Source organism: Lutjanus erythropterus, chromosome 10 (genome assembly GCF_056507025.1).
Source record: "Lutjanus erythropterus isolate fLutEry1 chromosome 10, fLutEry1.hap2, whole genome shotgun sequence".
In the NCBI taxonomy this organism is placed as follows: Eukaryota; Metazoa; Chordata; class Actinopteri; order Lutjaniformes; family Lutjanidae; genus Lutjanus; species Lutjanus erythropterus.
Window position 1 is genome coordinate 26,630,092 of NC_139326.1, and position 18,481 is coordinate 26,648,572.

Consider the following 18,481-nt stretch of genomic DNA (forward strand, 5'->3'; position numbering starts at 1 on the left):
ATATATATAAATATATATATATGTATATATATAATTTAACTGTAGTACTGCTGCTTTTCTAATGTCAAAATGTAAAATATGGAAGTACTTTCACCACTGACCAAAACTGAATTCACTGCAAGATTTCAAGTTGTGAAGATGCAAAGTTTCTCATGAAACTGCAGGACACACTTCATATACCGACTCGTTCACTCACAGTTGGCCTTCCTGACCTCTAGTGGTCATTAGGAGACAGGACAATGACTGAGGACGCACTGAGGCAGGATCCTTCATGTACTTCCCTCTCTGTACTGTTGCAAACTGGATGGATGGAGGTTCTAAACTCGTCTAACACGTGTCTGATGTTTAAAAAACTTGCCAAGAAAGTTATTATCAGCTGGAATTATAGCAAAGCCATTTTACGCACACATATCTGTTGGTTCCTTATGGCGCCTTTGATTCTGCTTCTTTTATTATTAAACCATCCCCAGATCCCCTGTTAGTTCCCATCATGCATCATGTCACAGGCACCTCTGTGTGGTAAAGCCAGCACAGTCTGCCTGCTGTCCGGATGTAAACCTCTCATTTTATCCTCTTCTATTTGCAGCCATTGCCACGCCCTCCAGAGCCGGCTGGATAAAGTTCAACAAGTGTCCTCCTGCTTCAGACCAACCGCAGCACCTTATCACACAGGGTCAGACCCTTTTAGTCCTTAAATAAGATCTCTGGAGGAAAAACTCTCTTTTAGCGATATTTACATTAAACTATTAAAACTTAAATTCGGACGTAAGAAGAAGAAGAAGAAGAAGGCATCACTTCTAAAGATGCTCTGCGCCCTTTTCCCTCTGACTTTGTGAAGTGAGAGAAGGGAGCAAGAGGAGAAGAGGACATTTCCAAAAGCCTTTAACATTTACCCATTGACTTCAGAGGAGGGATCACTGGAGGACCATGGCTGGATGTTGTATATCTGCGGAGGACAGGGAGAACCAGAGGATCAACGAGGAGATCGAAAAGCAGCTGCGGAGAGACAAGAAGGACTCCCGCAGAGAGCTGAAGCTGCTGCTGTTAGGTGAGCATCTCTGAGCCTGGAGCGTAAAATCGAGCTTACACAGGCTGGCTTCAATACTTTTCACATATTAGTGGTCCCTATGGCACAGAAAGCGACACACTCATGTAAATTATACGGTCTTGGGTTGACACTCTTGGCACGTACGCCCATCCTCATCTTCTCTGCCCTTTCCCTGACAAATGCCATGAAAGTTATCTTTCGACATACAGTGTCCCTCTGAGGGAGTGATTCTTACTTGTCCTTTTGCTATTTTCGGGACGTTGTTTATAGGTCAGTGAGTCAGCAAGGACACCTTTAGATTCTCCATTACTTCACTGTTTCCTGACCACACCTGGACATGCAGGTATTATGGCAGGTGGGACAGACAATAATAGATTTTATATTGTAGGACAAACAGACTCTTTATAGGGAATATCCAGGCTCTGTTTTTTAATATGTCTGGATAAATGTGGCTGTGCATCTAAGTCATGAACAGTGTGAGGAGGTTTATATTTCATATCTAACTGTCGACTACATTTCCCCTCTGGCTCCTCTGGCTGCTCTCCGGATGTATTGAAGTGCGCTCTGGCTCTGCACTGTCAAGTTTACGCACCATGGAGTTTACACCCTTCATTATCTTGTCTGCTGGACTCATTTAATCCCTAAATGGAACAGAAATACTAACAACAGCCAGTGTAACATAATGTTATATTTTGACTTTAGCTCCAGTCAAAATGTGTATGGAAGCTCGCACTTTCCTTCTCAGTGAAATTCGCTCAGAAAGCTGCGCATTGGAGGATTTCTGGGTTTGCTTCCTTTATATTCGGGTGAACTTCAGCCTAATCTGAGTTTAATTAAGAAAAAGGAGTAAAGAAAGAAATAATGAGGAAAAAATATGAAGTACAGCTGATAGACAGTGTCAGTAATCATAAGATAGAACTTCATTAAATTTGTTCCATGTATTGCTTCAAAGTTACACTTACAGGACAAAACAATAGAGAATTAAAAAAGCGAAATATAAAATCTAGAATAAAGACTTTATAAAGAGTAAATTAAAAACAATGGTGCCCAATAGAATAATAATCGTACTTTTAATTCCACAACATTTATTTTACACAGCAAAAAACAAAACAAAACACACATTGTGAGATGTAATAATTTTTAGACTATGATGTTTTTAAGTAAAAAATTTTAGTACTTGTAACACCACTGAGGCTTTTGATGAAGATGTTAATAACATAAAGCTTCAGATGCTCTGAAAAACTGACGAAACCAGACAAATGACAGATCAAAAACCCACCCAACAACCATTAAAACCAGCTAAAAACCAGTCCAATACCAGAACTCAACATATGACCTTTCCAAACCATATACAGAATTAGTATCATAACCAAATGTACTATAATATATGAAGTAATACACTGTGAATGTATAGACCAGGTTACTGACACACAAACTAACCTGTTGCTTTGTCTTTTCGCTTCCTACGTGCCTGAGCATTGTGGCATTGCATATTGTATGTATGTGTGTGTGTGTGTGTGTGTGTGCAGTGTGCATATACAAAAATAAATTATATCTATTAAGATATGTATTTTAGAATATAGATTAACAGATTTTATTCATAAAAAATATCCTTGCAAAACAGGTTTACCCATCCAGTGGACCACAAAACCCACATCATCACCTTGCAGGAAAACCTTTTTCCTCCTGTCCTGTCACAGTGAAGGAGGGGTGGACACACCTTACTTCCTGGTATGAGCTCACTGACTTGCTGAAGGACACTTCAGCAGGTCTGAGGCCAGTATAGACAGGACTTGAAGCTTTTGGTTTATTTTTTTCAAGTTTTTTTTTCTTTTCAGCATTGTGATACTGTGTTCTTTGTTCACTTGTGTAGCTTCGGTCAGATCCAGTGAATGTGAAAACAGGGTGTTGCCATGTGGCATCCAAATAGCACCCATGACTCTGTGAGCGGTCTGGAAACAACCCGTTTCACTGCAGCCGTGTGGCTGCACATCAGGGACAGGAATGACTGTCAAAGCCTCGGTCAGTGGTGTGTTTGAAAGCTGTAACTAGCTGCTGCGGACGCACCTCATGCAAACATGATGCAAATGCAGCTCTGCGCAGGATGTGAGCTGCAGGTTTGCCTTCACTGCTCTCTTAGAAACAGCTTTCTCTTAAGTGTCAGCTGTCAGCCCACTAAACCGAAGTCATTATAAATCCCATTTAATCTGTTTTAGAAATTCCTTTCTTGGCTCATTGTACAGGACACATCATCATTGATAGATATGATCTGAAAGAGGTGGTAGACATGAACAGTGTGACGTACATTCTGATACAGAGCACGCTGCTGCCCCTGATGACACAGTTACCGTAAGAGCTGCCAGGAAGTTCAGAGAAATTCATGTAGAGTGAAAGTCAGTAAACTAAACAGATACTAAACTGTCTCAAGAGCAGGAACAGGTCTAACATGTCACCAGATAAAATATGACTCAATCTTATCAAGGCAAAATGCCTAAATTACGCAATATGTGATTTGTCTCTTTGTATTTTTTCCAGGGAACTCAAAATATTATAAGGAATTAGATGTCTTATGTGATTGCAGAGTTAGTGCTTAACCTGTAATCTTTGACATCTGGGAAGCGGTTTAACAATAACATTTATTTACCTGATCTGAGTGACTCAAAGCTCTCAGTGGAATTCATTATGATGGTCACAGTCAGGTCCCCAGAGAGGATGAGTGGGAGTGAAGCAGAATGAATGATCAACATGAACATGTTCTGCTTCGATCCAGCGAAAAGATGTAGGACAATGCTCACATGTCAGCACTGCTCTATAACAGTACAGTACTAGTTCTCAACCTGAGGGTCCCGGCCCCCATTAGAGTTTGTACAAGCTCTGTGTGGGATTGTGAGCAGGGTGTAAGTAAACTAAAATACATACAGTAGGCCTGTACCTCAATATTTTATGCATTTCTGCGAAGAAAACTAAAATGTGTTAATTTTTAATGTGTTAATGTTATTTTTAAAGCTTACATTATTATTTAGGCGTAGAAAAATGCACCATTGAAACACCCAAAGACCTAATAGAACAATGTCCAAGTGTCAGGGAGAAGAAAACACTGAATTTCTCAAAAAAGAAGCGTGAGTGTTAAACTGAAAAAGAAACACATAAAACAGAGAATCATATAAAAAGTTCTGAAGATATCAGGAAAACTCATCTTTGATGCAATATTCACTTCCCGCAGTTATTGTGTTTATCATTTGAGTTAATTTTACAGTTTATCAGCTGTTCTGTACTGTTATTGTTATGCATTGAATATTATATGAAATATCAATAGATTATAGCCAGGGGTTGTCAGTTTGCGCGATGATAGAAATGGGTCCCTCAAATAAAAAGCTTGGTAACCACTGCAGTAGACTATACAAGTATTGGTCATTTAGTTTGTGTGCATCTCTCAGCAACTACTGGACTTCAGTCGAAATACATGAATTGAAGAATTAATTGTGAAAGCATATAAAACATGAAAGAAAGTGGGAGTCAAACAATTTTATGGTCCATCAGCTACATAGGCATGCACATTTGAATAGATGTAGTATCACTATTAAATATTAACAAATTCATGCAGCACAAAACAAACAGACAAACAGACAACACTTGCGCTCTTATCCATGAAGTGGAAAAGAGAATAAGTTGATGGTTCATTTTAGTAACACAGGAAGACAAAACCTGGAGAAACAAGAATGATCTGGATTGACATTTGTGAATGGTGGCTCTTTGCAAAAACAAATGAATTTCTTGTTTGCAGCCACTTTATTGTAGTGTTATTATCATGCATTTATGTTTTCACATTTTACCTGAAACAGTCTGTTAATAACACAAACCAGACAAACCAAACACTGGCTCTACAAACAGCCTTTTGTGTTTTTTGTGAGTTTTGTAGCCGCCGTAGGTTCTCCTGCTAACTAAGAGGGGGAGGGTGAGATGAGGTGTTTTTAATAGGCAAACTCATAAATGCCACCAAATCCTACACACTGTTCCTTTAATCTTTAGTCTCTAATCAATTTTTCTCCAATGAGAGACAATAAAGTAATCTTAACCTTACATTTTCCTAAAGCCTCATCTAAGTTAGTAAGAGACGTGCGACAGGTCATAGTAGTTTTTACATTAACACCACATTCATTCATACAGCCAGCATCATATGACATCACCACGCTCCCCCTGTGGAGTGTGTGTGTATGTACGTAGGTGTGCGCATGGACATGTTTGTGGTCATTATTCATTATTCACCCACAGGGAAACTGTAAAACACCACACTGCACCACTCAGACACACAGACACAGACATACACACAGGTGTGCTGAGACACAAATGTAGTCAAATGGACATGTATTCATCTACAGATACTCTTGACTTCCACAAGCCAGAAAAAAATACAACACAAAAAATGTATTAAATGTTTAATTCATTTTGAAATGCGTTTTAGCATCACTACAGTATCAGACTCAGTAAATCACTATTGAAACACAAATTTAAAAATGATGCAGGCTTTCCATCAAAAATGTATAAATGTGTCATCTCCCAGCCAAGAGGCTTGGCCAAAGCTCCTCTTTACACAACAGTTTGTTCTGTGGCTGAGTAGTGCTCCCCATGACAAGTAGAATTATCTTTACGTGTGAAATCTGTGGAGTGCATTTAAAATATTGATTGACTTTAAACATTATTTAATTGGCAAGTCACTCAGAAATATTTTCTGTTTTTATTTGTCACATTTTTGGTGCTTCTTGTGTCTACTGAGGAATGACTTTCATAGAAAGAAAGAAAAAAGAAACTTGCTGATATTCAACATTTTATGGTCAGTGTGTTTTAGGTAACAGGGCTTAAGTGATTAGTCAGTTAGTTAGTGTAGTAACAGACAGTTATTATCAGTCATTTAAGTCATTTGTCAAGTAAAAAACTGTAGCATCTTACAGCTTAGCAAATGCAAAGAGTTGCTTTTGTAGTTCAAATATATATAACTTTAAATTGAGTGGGTGTTAGTTTAACATTTTTACACAACACCAGTTTCTTATTATACACATTTACAGGTATATGTATGACTTTTGTGTAAGCTTTTATAGCATAAGTAAGATGACTAATCTGCTCCAAAAGAAAAGGGAAAATAAAAAAAATAAACTAACTTAGAGATGATGCCTCTGAGCTCATTTAAGGCCGTCTCTGTTTCTGAACAAGTAAAACACGGCAGACGTGCAAGGAGGTTGATTTGCCTCCTCCTCAGAGCTTACCTGCCCGTCTTGGCCAAATCCTCCTCATCTCCAAGAAACTTGACTTGTAAACAAGGTGCATTCAAAGCAGACGATTTGTCTAAGCCTTGTTTGTTAAGATGTAAAGACCCAAGTTCTCATGATGCCATGCAAAACAGTCAGGAAACTACCGGCACCACCCAGGCTCATCACAGAGCCTTAACTGCCTTCAAGAGGAAGGAGTACAGATGCAGGTGTTTATTCATACACACACACACACACACACACACACACACACACACACACACTCTCTTACTGACACGCACTTGCATGCATGGGGCAAGCCTTCACACACACACACACACACAACTTCCAATATTCAGGTCTGTTAACAAACACACATTTGTTAAACAAATAGATTCAGCATCATGTGGTCTGAATTAGAAAATTAGGAGCTTGTGCTGCTTGTGCGTCTGTGTGTGTGTGTGTGCGTGTGTGTGTGTGTGTGTGTGTGTGTGTGTGTGTGTGTGTGTGTGTGTGTGTGTGTTAAACTAAGACATTTAAGTTTGTGCATTTATCATTTATTATCATGAAATAAAAGTTAGTGGGCCGTTAAGGTAGAGACTGTCTGTTTGTCTTACTGTCGGCAGAAAGCCAGTATCCTGTGTCCAAGCACACACTGCTGACACTCTACAGAGCCCCATGAAACTATTAAACACATGCAAACATTGATCAACAGGTCCTTATTATTGGTAAAGCTGCTTGTAGACCAGCTATGGCCCATGTCCAGGTCTGCAGCCGATACAGACCTGGACTAGTTTAGGCTGATGGATGGAGGCAGAGGTGTGGTCAACTCTGGACCACACTAAACCAATCATGTTATTTTTATTTTACTTCTCACATCTATGACCTATGACCTATTTCATAATGACCCATAGACCTATCAGTAGATTAACTGAGTCATTGTTTTATTGTATAAACCATTTTGTGTTGCATTTTGTTTGTATGAAAAGTGCTAGATATAAGGATTAAAAGAAATATTGAGGCTTTCACATAATTTATCAGCACCCTCCACTCCTGTCTCCACACACATCCAGCAGGAGTTTCCCCTTATCATACGTAACATGTTAACATGCAGTTATACTCACATTTAACTGTCACTGCATCCAACAGGTACTGGAGAGAGCGGAAAGAGTACCTTTATCAAACAGATGAGGATTATCCATGGAGGAGGATACACAGACGAGGACAAGAGGAGCTACGCCAAACTGGTCTACCAGAACATCTACACGTCCATGCAGGCGATGGTCAGAGCCATGGAGGCGCTTAGTATATCTTTCTCTGATCCACAGAACCAGGTGACCAGGTTTTACCTCTCATGCATTTTATTTTTCAGCACAAACTTAGCTGTAACTCTGACTCTTTTTGTAAATTTAACATGCAAGCAAAATCACACAGGTGCCTATAAAAATGTACACATTCATGTAGAAGAGCTCAAGGTAGTAAAAAATATTGTTTCACCATGTTTACACAAGACTGAGCTGGAAATGACGTTCCTGTGAACAAGCTGAAAAGTTAAAAAAATATAAACACCACTGCAACATGTCCACAGATGGAGCTGGGACTGTACTGTGTGGTTGACTGATTTAATGAGACACAAATAAAGACAGACGTCCTAATAAACAGCACATACTAAAGCTTTCACTACTGTTAATGGCAGACATATTGGATTTAGAGGTCGGGGGATGGTGAGGTCTGTCCACCTTTCAGGGTTGGAAAGTCAGTCTCCATCTCTTGTGATGCTGCAGTTTTAAAGCTCTCCAATCCAGGTGCAACTCATTAAGCAATCAGGGATGGACAGAGCAAGAGAGGACAGAAAAGGGACAAACATACTCAGTGTTTTCACCAACTGGTAGACCGACTCAAGAGTCTGTTTCCACAAAGTAGCAGAAGTTGAACATGTTGGATTGGTCATTCTAACTGTCTTCATGTCTCTCTGTCTGTGTGCCCATAGAGCCATGCAAACTCAGTCCTGGAGGTAGAGGTGGACAAGGTGGAGGAGTTGGATCCAAACCTCGTGACCGCTGTCAGGAGTCTGTGGGACGACGCAGGAATACAGGAGTGCTACGACCGACGCAGAGAATACCAGCTGTCCGACTCCACCAAATAGTGAGCATTAGACATACAACAGAGATCGTTCTCTCTTCAGCACTGCCAAATGCCAAACTTTGAGTATTTAAACCTTGAAGGGATAGTTCAGATTATTTGAAGTTGGGTTGTTTGAGGTACTTATCCACAGTCAGTGTATTACCTTCAGTAGATGATGTTCAGTGCACCTCATGTTTGGAGAGGCAGCAGGAGCACACGATGCAGGAATGCTAAGTGATCTAGTGCTGTGGACAGGTGTGAGCAGCAAAATGTATTTCAATCATCTAAAAAAGGCCCAGCAAAAAGAAAACTATATCAGTTTTTAAGCATACACTATATTTAGAATATTTTCACCACTTTACCTTCCTGTCAGGCAGAATTCTCTGATGGGAAATCACCATTATATAAGCTAAATAACACTCCCTCCAAACACACTGGATTCCTTTTTGCGAAAAGGAGTGTTATTGTCTGATTCCCATCTAACCTTTCAGTCTCATGGCTTTTGAGAGACTGATATAACGACAGTTTCCTATCGGAAGCGGCTGATGGCAAGGTAAAGTGGTGAAAATATTCTAAATATAGTGTATGCTTTTTTTTGTTGTTTGTTTGTTTGGCCTTTTTCTAGGTGCCAGCTACTGTAGGTAATACACTGACTAAAACATCTCAAACGATCCCACTTTAAAAAATACAAACTGTTCCTTTAATGTTGGGAAATAAAATGTCTAAAAATAATAATTTAGCAGATGACTAAATTTGAAAGAAAACCAAACAAACTAGAGACTCTGGTGTATAGGTGGGGTTATTGTTGGGGGGGATCGGATTCATGACCTCTGTATCATTACATCAGCTATGTATATAGGTGTCTTTGTAATTTTGTCAACTCTGTATCTGGTGGCCATGTTTTGTGAGCACAAAGAGACGCTGTGATGAGTGCAGGACGTGTCCCTTCTAACCACATAGATGAGTACCTGCTTATAGTGGAACAAAAATTAGTATTAATAAGAGCCTGCTTTCTGTGAAGCTACTGATGATATAGATAAAAAGGGAAAGATCTGAAACCTTTTTAGCCTGTGGTTTTTTTTTTTAGCAGTGTAAACAGAAATACACTACTTCCTGACGGTTTTAATTTCTCTCCTCTGACTCACTGTCAGTCACAAATTCAATGCCAATATTCACGTCACTTCATTTTATGATTAGATACATCAGGTTTCTCATAATAACAGCCATTATGATTAATAATAGTCTTAATAGCCACCAGATTCCTACAATTCTTCTATTTTTAGGTGCTTTTTATTTTTTCAGCTATCTCTCTGAGCTGGATCGAATTGCACAGCCCTCTTATATACCTGACCTGCAGGACATCCTCAGAGTCCGAGTGCCGACCACAGGAATCATCGAATATCCCTTTGACATGGAGAATGTCATCTTCAGGTGAGATATAACTTATCAATACAAGAGTTAACGGCTCATGAAAGCTGCTTTGCCTCTGGTCATACAGTAGGAAACTCTTGACATAGCATACATTTTCTGTTGTTATGGCAGGATGGTGGATGTGGGGGGTCAGAGGTCAGAGAGGAGGAAGTGGATCCACTGCTTTGAGAACGTCACATCCATTATCTTCCTGGTGGCGCTCAGCGAGTACGACCAGGTCCTGGCTGAATGCGACAACGAGGTGAGAAATCGGCTCAACAATAGATCGTGTTCCAGACTTTGAGCTTTTAAAATACCGTACCGTTATGTCTTCATAGTTTCCTCTTTCTGTGCTGCCATTTCATTTCAGAACCGAATGGAGGAGAGCAAGGCCCTGTTCAAAACCATCATCACCTACCCCTGGTTCCAGCGCTCCTCTGTCATTCTTTTCCTCAACAAGACCGACATCCTCAAGGAGAAGATCATGTACTCGCATGTAGCCACATACTTCCCCGAGTTCACAGGTCAGTTCATTCATATGTAGGTCATTTGTGTCAGTGAACCAGTATAATTATAAATGATCAGCCCTTGTACATTTTGAATCTCATCTGTTGTAAGTGTGTGCACACACACACTGGTGAAATCAGTCCTGGAAAGTAACTAAGTACAGTTACATAAGCACTTTGAGGTACTTTACTTGAAACTATATTTCCATTTCTACTCTACTACATCTCAGAGGCAAATGCTCTACTTTTTACTTATTTGTCAGCTTTATTCACTAGTTACTTTGCAAATTTATTAATACAAAATATAGATTAACACATATATTATCATGTATTAAAGCTACCCACGTAAAGTACTTAAAATCAGCCCCAACTTTACCAGCTGCAACACTGAGGATGACAAAGAATCATGAACATATTAATATTTCAATAATTATAATCCAATAATATGATTCTGAAATTGGCCATTCTGCATGAGTGCCTCTGTGTTTGATACTGTGTGTGTATTTTCATGACAATACTTTTGTACTGTTCAAGTAAAGTTTTGAGTTATTGTGGTATTGTTACTCTTGTTTAAGTAAGGGAAAGTAAGGGTAAAGGATAGCAGAAAGAAAATTTATTTTAGAGGTTTGGGTTTGTCAGTGTCAGATTTGAGTGTATCTAAAGGATAATGAAATGGATTTGTATCTTGTGTTTCTATTATTTTGTCCACCCAATTTATATGAGTGAGGGTAGGCTAAATAACAGAAACGCCTCTCTGTATAATGCAATACAACAAATTATTTCCTCCAAAATGACCTTAAAATAGAACCAATGTCTCTCTAAGACAGTTTAAAAAAGCAACTGAACTTTGTAACCTTCGTGGAAGATTTACTCTTGTATCAGACTGCATTAGTTTTAGGTATTTCTAACTATTTAAACTGGCAACTCGTGCGGCACATGACGTAGAAAATGTGGCGTATGAGTATTGAAAGATTAGGCACAATCTGACACATTGTAAAAGAAAAAAGGTTTTTGAAAAGACACTTTGTGCACTGAGAAACGTTCTCTGGACCATCATTCCTTGGTCTCTCATCATATGTCTATTTCTATTTATGGAAAACATATTGAAATGTTGTCCACCCTGAACTGCAGGACCTGAGCAGGATCCTGAAGCGGCTCAAGAATTCATCCTGAAAATGTACCAGGACCAAAACCCGGACAAGGACAAGACGCTGTACCCTCACTTCACCTGCGCCACAGACACAGAAAACATCCGCTTCGTCTTTGTGGCTGTCAAAGACACCATCCTCAGACACAACCTGAAGGAGTTCAACCTGGTGTGAGAAGGAGCAGGAGGACAGAAGACAAAGAAGGAAAGACATGATGAAAGCCAAGACAGGAGAATATCATAAAAAAAAAACAAAAAAACTTCAATGTGCTTTTTCTTGGTTGTTTGTCTACACAAAGAACAATTTAGATTTTTACATAGCTCCTCCTCGCAGTTTACACAACCACTGAAAAGATTCTTGGTTTGATTTTTCAACTTTTGTGCCTGTAAAAGTTAAGCCAAAGAGAATATGAACATGTGGCCAGACTACTCTTTATGTAGATTCCTGTCTGAAAAAGTTTTTGTTTATTGTGTGTGATTTGTTGCTCTTATTTAAGCCTTTATAGAGATGTACAATAAGAAAATGATACAGCAGAAGAGAGGATTTCAAAATTAGTGTAAAGTAATATTATTGAACTATTGTGTGGGATAGCTATTTTATTACTTATTAAATGACAGTTATCAGAAATATGATCCGAGTGCTTTTACTGATGTTTAATTTCTGCTCATGCAATACCTGTTTGTAAGAACTTATTTTTGACAAACTGAGGAAAAAAGATCCTGTAAGTCATTATATTCTCAAAATAATGAGCAAATATATCAAAATAATAAGTTTATATTTCAAAATAATGAGTTAGTATCTCAAAGTAATGAGTTTGTCTCTTAAAAAAGACTTTGTATTTCAAAATACCAAGCTAGTACCTCAAAATAATGAGAAACATAAAAAAAGACTTTTGAGATACTAACTCATTTGGGAAAAATTCTCATTATAATGACTTACAGGATCTTTTTTTCCCATTACATATAGGAGGAAATGGGCTTCCATACCTTTTAATTCTCAATTTTGTGATTTAAAATTGAGTATGATCTTTTTCTCCATTTTTTTTTTTTTAACACTGAGCCATGTGTCTGCTTTGCCTGGAAGGGCTTTATTTACTCAGGACAGTCAGCACAACTACAGAGGTTTTTTTTTTTAGATGTAAATAATCCTAGTTGTTGCTGTTTCTCCTCAGGAGAAAATGAAAACTATATTTATGGTAATTTTCAATAAACAATTATGGTAACTTAATGAAAGGTGCAATGCGTGTGCTTCTTGGTACAAGAACTAAAGGAAGAGGACAATGAAATTTGAAACATATTTATTTTTTGGAAAAACCAGTGGGACAGAAAAAAACAAACAAACATTAAGCCACTGCAGTGAACATTTTGCTCCCCAAAAACATAAATGACATTAATGGCAACAGAAATATTTAGTGGTATTAAACAGCAATTCACCCCAAACCAAAAGCAAACCTTTAAAATACACATCAGAGTAAACAGCAGCTGATAATAATAATTAGCATTCATTTCTTTTAAATATATTTTTCTCTGCATAATTCATCAACATCATTGGCATTTGCATATACTGTATGTGGTATAAAAACATAAAAATCACAAAATTACACTCTGTAATGCCATAATACAGACTATTGTGTGAGGATGGATATATACAGATAGGATACTAGATTAGATCAATATACAGCAGACTGATAGGTGTAAGTATAGTATAAAAATAGCATGCGTCTCTAATAAATCACACACTAAACAGTCTTCAACTTGCAAAATGTATAAAAAAAAAGAGGAAAAATAGAGAAAGAGTAAAAGAACAGAAGGGTTTGTAAGACAGCACATTACAGGTTATAAAGCCATAGTCAGATTTAAATTAGTTTCCCTTTTATAGACTCCAGTAAAATTAACAGTGTACAACATTAAATGTGCTACAACAATTATGGTTGATTTGGCCTCAGTGTTATTCAAGTTGTTTTCTACCACATCTCTTACTTGCTGTTGCACTGTAAAAGTGTAGCTTCTACAGCTAAACACAACTTGAAATATATTTAATAAAACTGAAACTGAATGGGATTAGTGGCTTAAAGAGATTGTGAGTTTGTGTCAGTTGAAGGTTGTATGAGGAAAATTATTATTATTAGATGCCCCCAGTTTGGAGAGGCAGCAGAGTACCGGTGTAGGAAGCTGAGCAATGTCCTGCTGTAAACAGGATCAGCAGAAAAACACACAAATATATAATAATATCAGTATAAATGTATGCTTTCTTTCCTTGCAGAACCTAGGAGTTGCTCGTCTGCTGCTGCCTTGATCACTGACATCATTTGTGTGACTCTGATGTTTTAATAGGAAAGTTGGGATTAACCAAAATCACACAATAACACAAACTAACAGACTGAGGCAGTGGTAGACAAACAACTCCTGTGTTCTATGGGGTAAAATTACTATTTTTGCAAAAAGAGTCTGGTTGAGAGACAGAAAGCAATATTAGACTTATCTAACAGCGATTTCCTGTCAGATAATTCAGTCTGATAGCAAGGTAAAACAGTGAAAATATAGTGTACACTTAAACTGATACTGTTTTTTTAGGTGGCTAAAATACATTCTGCTGCTGACAGTGTACACAGCAGTACATTGCTTAACTTCTGGGCTGGTACTACTTTCTGCTTCTCAAAACTGGTTGCATGTCGACCGCCATCTACTGTAGGCAACACACTGACTATCGATAAGTACCTCATGCAACCCCACTTCAAATAATCCAAACTATCCCTTTAATATGTGTTAGATTGAGTATTGGAAAATTAAAGGCTGAGGAAGCTGAAATCAGTCATCAGCAGCATTTCAGACATACAGATAGCAATAAGATGTATTTGAAAACTCCAGACTTAGCATTAGTTTTCATAAAAGAAATCATTAAAAATCAGTTATACAGTGTATGTGCACAGAAATGATGAGTGCAATGAGAGTTACGAGAGTGAAGTTTGGTTGAATGATTCTGAGCTTCTGTGGTACATTAATGTAAGTCTGCCTTCCATTTATAGCACTTTTGCTGGCATGCATACATACATACTGCTCACTCAGTCTTTCACCCCCAACATACACTAACAGTCAACATACAGCATCAGTTGTGTGTCTTTATCACTACTCACACATGGAGGTAAACAAAAGCACTGTAGCATGCAGTAAAGAACAAAGGCACTGGCACACACAGACTCTGTGTGTATGTTTTCTTCTGTTTTCTTTCTTCTGTTTTTTTTTCTTCTTATTTTTAAACATATTTAAAATTTCTTGCTCTTCTTCTCAAGTTAATATTTGGGTAAACTTTCTCTTGCATCCTCCAATTTGGCAAGAACCCACTGAAAATATATAAAAATCAAAGTTAGAACACAATTTAGTACAAGCATTTACTGTGGCTGCAGGTTGGACACAACCTTGGTCTGGATGACACAAGGACACACAAGTGTGAGTGAAACAAGTGGGCTCATTTTGATTATACAGAGAGCAGATGACACTCGGGTATTTCTTAGACAAATTAACAATAAAAAAATGTTTATATAGTAACATTTACATAGGAGCATCCTATGGTCCACATCATGAATTTACCTTGGCTATCTCAGGAGTTTTGAAGTTTATGATCTTCCCGAACTCCTTGGCATGGAAGACAGACTTTACTCTCTCCTGCAGTACACAGGAAAGGCATTTAGTGCAATAATCTGCTAAATAATTGCTTAAAACTTGAAATAAATTTAACATTAGTCTCTTAAAGTGAAAAATTTTGCTTTTGGTTTGGATTTAAAGGGTTTTTGTACCTTGGCCTCAATGCGAAGTCTGCGGTTCTCTACGATCATCGGATCCTTGGTGAACTCCTCAAACAGATACTGCCACTCACAGGTTAGCTGGCCGAATGTGCCTTTGGTCACAAAGAATATTCCCCTGAAAAAGAAAACCACATGAAAAATGGTTAAAAAAAACTAACACACATTCTCATCTTTCCAAAGGTAAAAGATACAGTACAATATAATGTCTGAGTGGCACACTAGATCAGGGGTGTGCAACCTGCGCATACAGTATATATAAATCATCAACTAAAATGTGTATCATCATCTATGACTACTGTTCGGCCCCTTTTCCTCTAAATGGCTCGTCTTGAGCGTAAGCTATGGATGCCAAAGCGTCCTTCGTCAGACAGACGTAACCTATTATGCGCTCACAACACCTTTCCCCTGAAATATTACAAGGTCTTGAGGTGTGAAACTGGAGGTACAGATCACTCTGATTGATGCCAGCTCCCATTCACACACGACCCCATGCAGGAAATGAGACAGACTGAAATACAAATGCTTTGACTAAAGGAAATACACAGCAGTAAAACAACACTGTTTGGATGCTGTATCTTTTTTTTTTTTTTTTTATCTCAGCAGCTGTTAATAAAAACCACAGGAATATTATTTACTATGCTCATCTCAAACACTCACCTCTTGGTGATCATGAGGAAGTCAGAGTCATTGACCTTGGCATGAGCAAAGTATCTGTACTTTGCAAAACGTCCATTCTCAATTTTCTGAAAGACAACGGAGAGAGTTAATATTTAACCAAACAGCATGACTAACAAAAGAATAAAATGAATGTCCATATCTATCTGTGACAATTTGTATACAAGAGTGTTCAAAAACATTTTCCAGCGACTGCATACTATAAATCAGCCTGTGCTACAATGGACCTCTGCAAAAAAAAAAAAGAATGAATATCTGCACAGAACGTCACTTTAATGAAACCAGATGATGTTGTGGGATTGTGGGGAAACATGGGACGAAGCAAAGACAATGGCAGGTAGACGTTTAAAAGATGAACACTTTATTGTGAACAAGAGGACAGTGAACAGATGCAGTGAATAACAGAATGAATGAAAACACGTGAAAAATCCTTGGTTATGACTTATCTTGACAATGAATGAATAAACAATGAGAAGGTTTTCTTTTGTGGTTTGTGAGAAAATGATGAAAAGAACAGGATAAGGTAAAAAGTAGAAGTGATGGAGTTAAATAACAAAGGATAAAGAAACTTAGTTAACAAACAACTAAAAATATAAAATACAGAAAAACAAATCTGTTAAATTCTACGAACTTCTTTCTTTGGTTTGTTTAAATCCTTCCTAAATGAACTCCTAACAGACCGACAACAGGCAGAAAAACTCCAGCAAACTACAGACAAAAACCAACACTACACTACAGCCGCCCCTTCTATTCTCTATCTGTTTTCCTCATCACCCTCATCCTGTGAGCCACTTCTACGCCACTCATCACTGTAGGCCAACCTCCTCTGTGGACATGACAAGAGAAAAGAGTAAAGGTCAGAGCACAGAGAACCTGAACGCCTGTTTCTACCCAGAGAGACCTGTTATGTGTGGAGTTTTAGTCAAGGAAATGAATGTTTTCTCATTTCAATCTATATCAGTCATGCAACGATTATTCAATTAATCGATTAGTTGATCAAAAAAAAAAATAGTTGCTAGCTATCTTGATTATTTTGATTATTTGAATATTTTTTTATTTCCTTCAAAGTTACAACAGCTCTGTCCTTCAACTCTAAAAGCACCACTACCTTTTGTTTTACATGACATAAGTAAAAATGATATATATCTGATCTGAAACGGCTCCGAAGTATTACAAGATCTTGGAGACACTCTTATGCTTTGTAAAAATGCCTTTAAATGGAATGTGGTAAAGTATAAAGTCAATTAAATTCAGTCACAATGTATCTGAAGCCTATTTAACCAGCTACAACTGAAACAGATTTGTGTATATGATTTGTAGTTCATATTATTTTTGACATGTTCCTAATTTGGCATAAGGGGAATAATCTATCACTAACACATCAATATACACACAAACCTTGTCTAGGTCTAAAGCTGGTGACGCAGATGGGTGACAAATAAAAGGAAAAGCCTGAATCAAATGAGGGGAGAAACATGATAAATGCAGATTCTTCTACACAAGGTATGAGAGGTCAGTGGAGGGTTCAATGAGAATGAAATCATGTGAATCATCTGTGCTTGTTATCACCTTTGCATTGACCAAACTGAACTCCCTGGAAGATTTTGCAGTGACGTCTTGGACACTGCTCTTTTCCACCATTGTCAAAAACACCACATGAGGGAATATTTTTCAGATGAAGGATGTCAATCCCTCCAGTAGAATTTAGAGATTTGTAGAATCTTTACAACAGAGCAGTGAATATAATTATAAAATCATTCTAATTCAAGTGAATGGTGAATTTTGGACCACAGTAAGTGTGAACTCCTCCATCCACTTGAGTTACAATGATTTTAGAACTGTATTTTTTGTGGTTATAGTTCTTAGTGTGGATGACCCATAAGGCACTTTGATTTGTCACCTATCTGTATTATAGGAAACATCCTACACATGACATTTTTCTAATTATCCAAACAGTGTATCTCTGACCTGAGACTCGCAAGCAGAGACTTCAACCCACTCCATCCAGCACGACAGCTAGATAATGTCATTATAAAAAAGTGACCCACTGTTTAAAGCTCATGGCTCAAATGAAGCAGAACTGACACACTTCAAAGCTACACTAACCCATGATAATGACACACAGCCGGCTCTGAAACACATTCAGGTTATTGTGCTAATCTACAATATGTTTAGTCAAATGGCTGCTGGGATTATTTTTGCTAAAACCTTGAGAGCAACAGTTGCATCCAGATGTGGCATAAACTGCCAAACAAAATCAATGTAACTCATCACAAGGCACCAATCCAATCATGTTATTTGAGTAGTATGGGGCAAAAACAAAAAAGGCGAGGCAGCTACACTGCACAGAAGCTCATAACTTGAATGAGTGAATGAAATCTGGAGTTCATGTGAATAAAAACATTCACATAAACACCAAACGTCTAAGTTGCATGTGTTCTTTTCCCCTCTTACAACAGAAAACTGGCCCAGAGATGAATTATTAACTAAGAATTGTGCTGAGTTGCTGTATAAGGATCTACAAA

The 18,481-nt window shown here is 38.0% G+C and overlaps 2 protein-coding genes across 2 annotated transcripts in view; one reads left to right on the forward strand and one right to left on the reverse strand.

Moving 5' to 3' along the window:
- Positions 1–584: 584 nt before the first annotated feature.
- Positions 585–13,727, forward strand: LOC146320524 (guanine nucleotide-binding protein subunit alpha-14-like). The gene is made up of 7 exons (XM_084728806.1): positions 585–1,048; positions 7,441–7,625; positions 8,282–8,436; positions 9,718–9,846; positions 9,958–10,087; positions 10,196–10,349; positions 11,463–13,727. Exons 1-7 carry the CDS (start codon positions 928–930, stop codon positions 11,651–11,653), a joined length of 1,065 nt encoding a protein of 354 aa, XP_084584932.1. The 5' UTR covers positions 585–927; the 3' UTR covers positions 11,654–13,727.
- A 95-nt stretch (positions 13,728–13,822) lies between these two features.
- The window catches only part of vps13a (vacuolar protein sorting 13 homolog A), a 41,872-nt gene continuing 37,213 nt past the window's right edge, over positions 13,823–18,481 (reverse strand). The window contains exons 73-76 of the mRNA XM_084728807.1: positions 15,939–16,024; positions 15,273–15,396; positions 15,067–15,141; positions 13,823–14,819 (exon numbers count right to left, since the gene is read on the reverse strand). Of these exons, the coding sequence (XP_084584933.1) occupies positions 14,769–14,819; positions 15,067–15,141; positions 15,273–15,396; positions 15,939–16,024 (336 nt within the window). The 3' untranslated portion in view covers positions 13,823–14,768. The remainder of the gene's footprint in view (positions 14,820–15,066; positions 15,142–15,272; positions 15,397–15,938; positions 16,025–18,481) is intronic.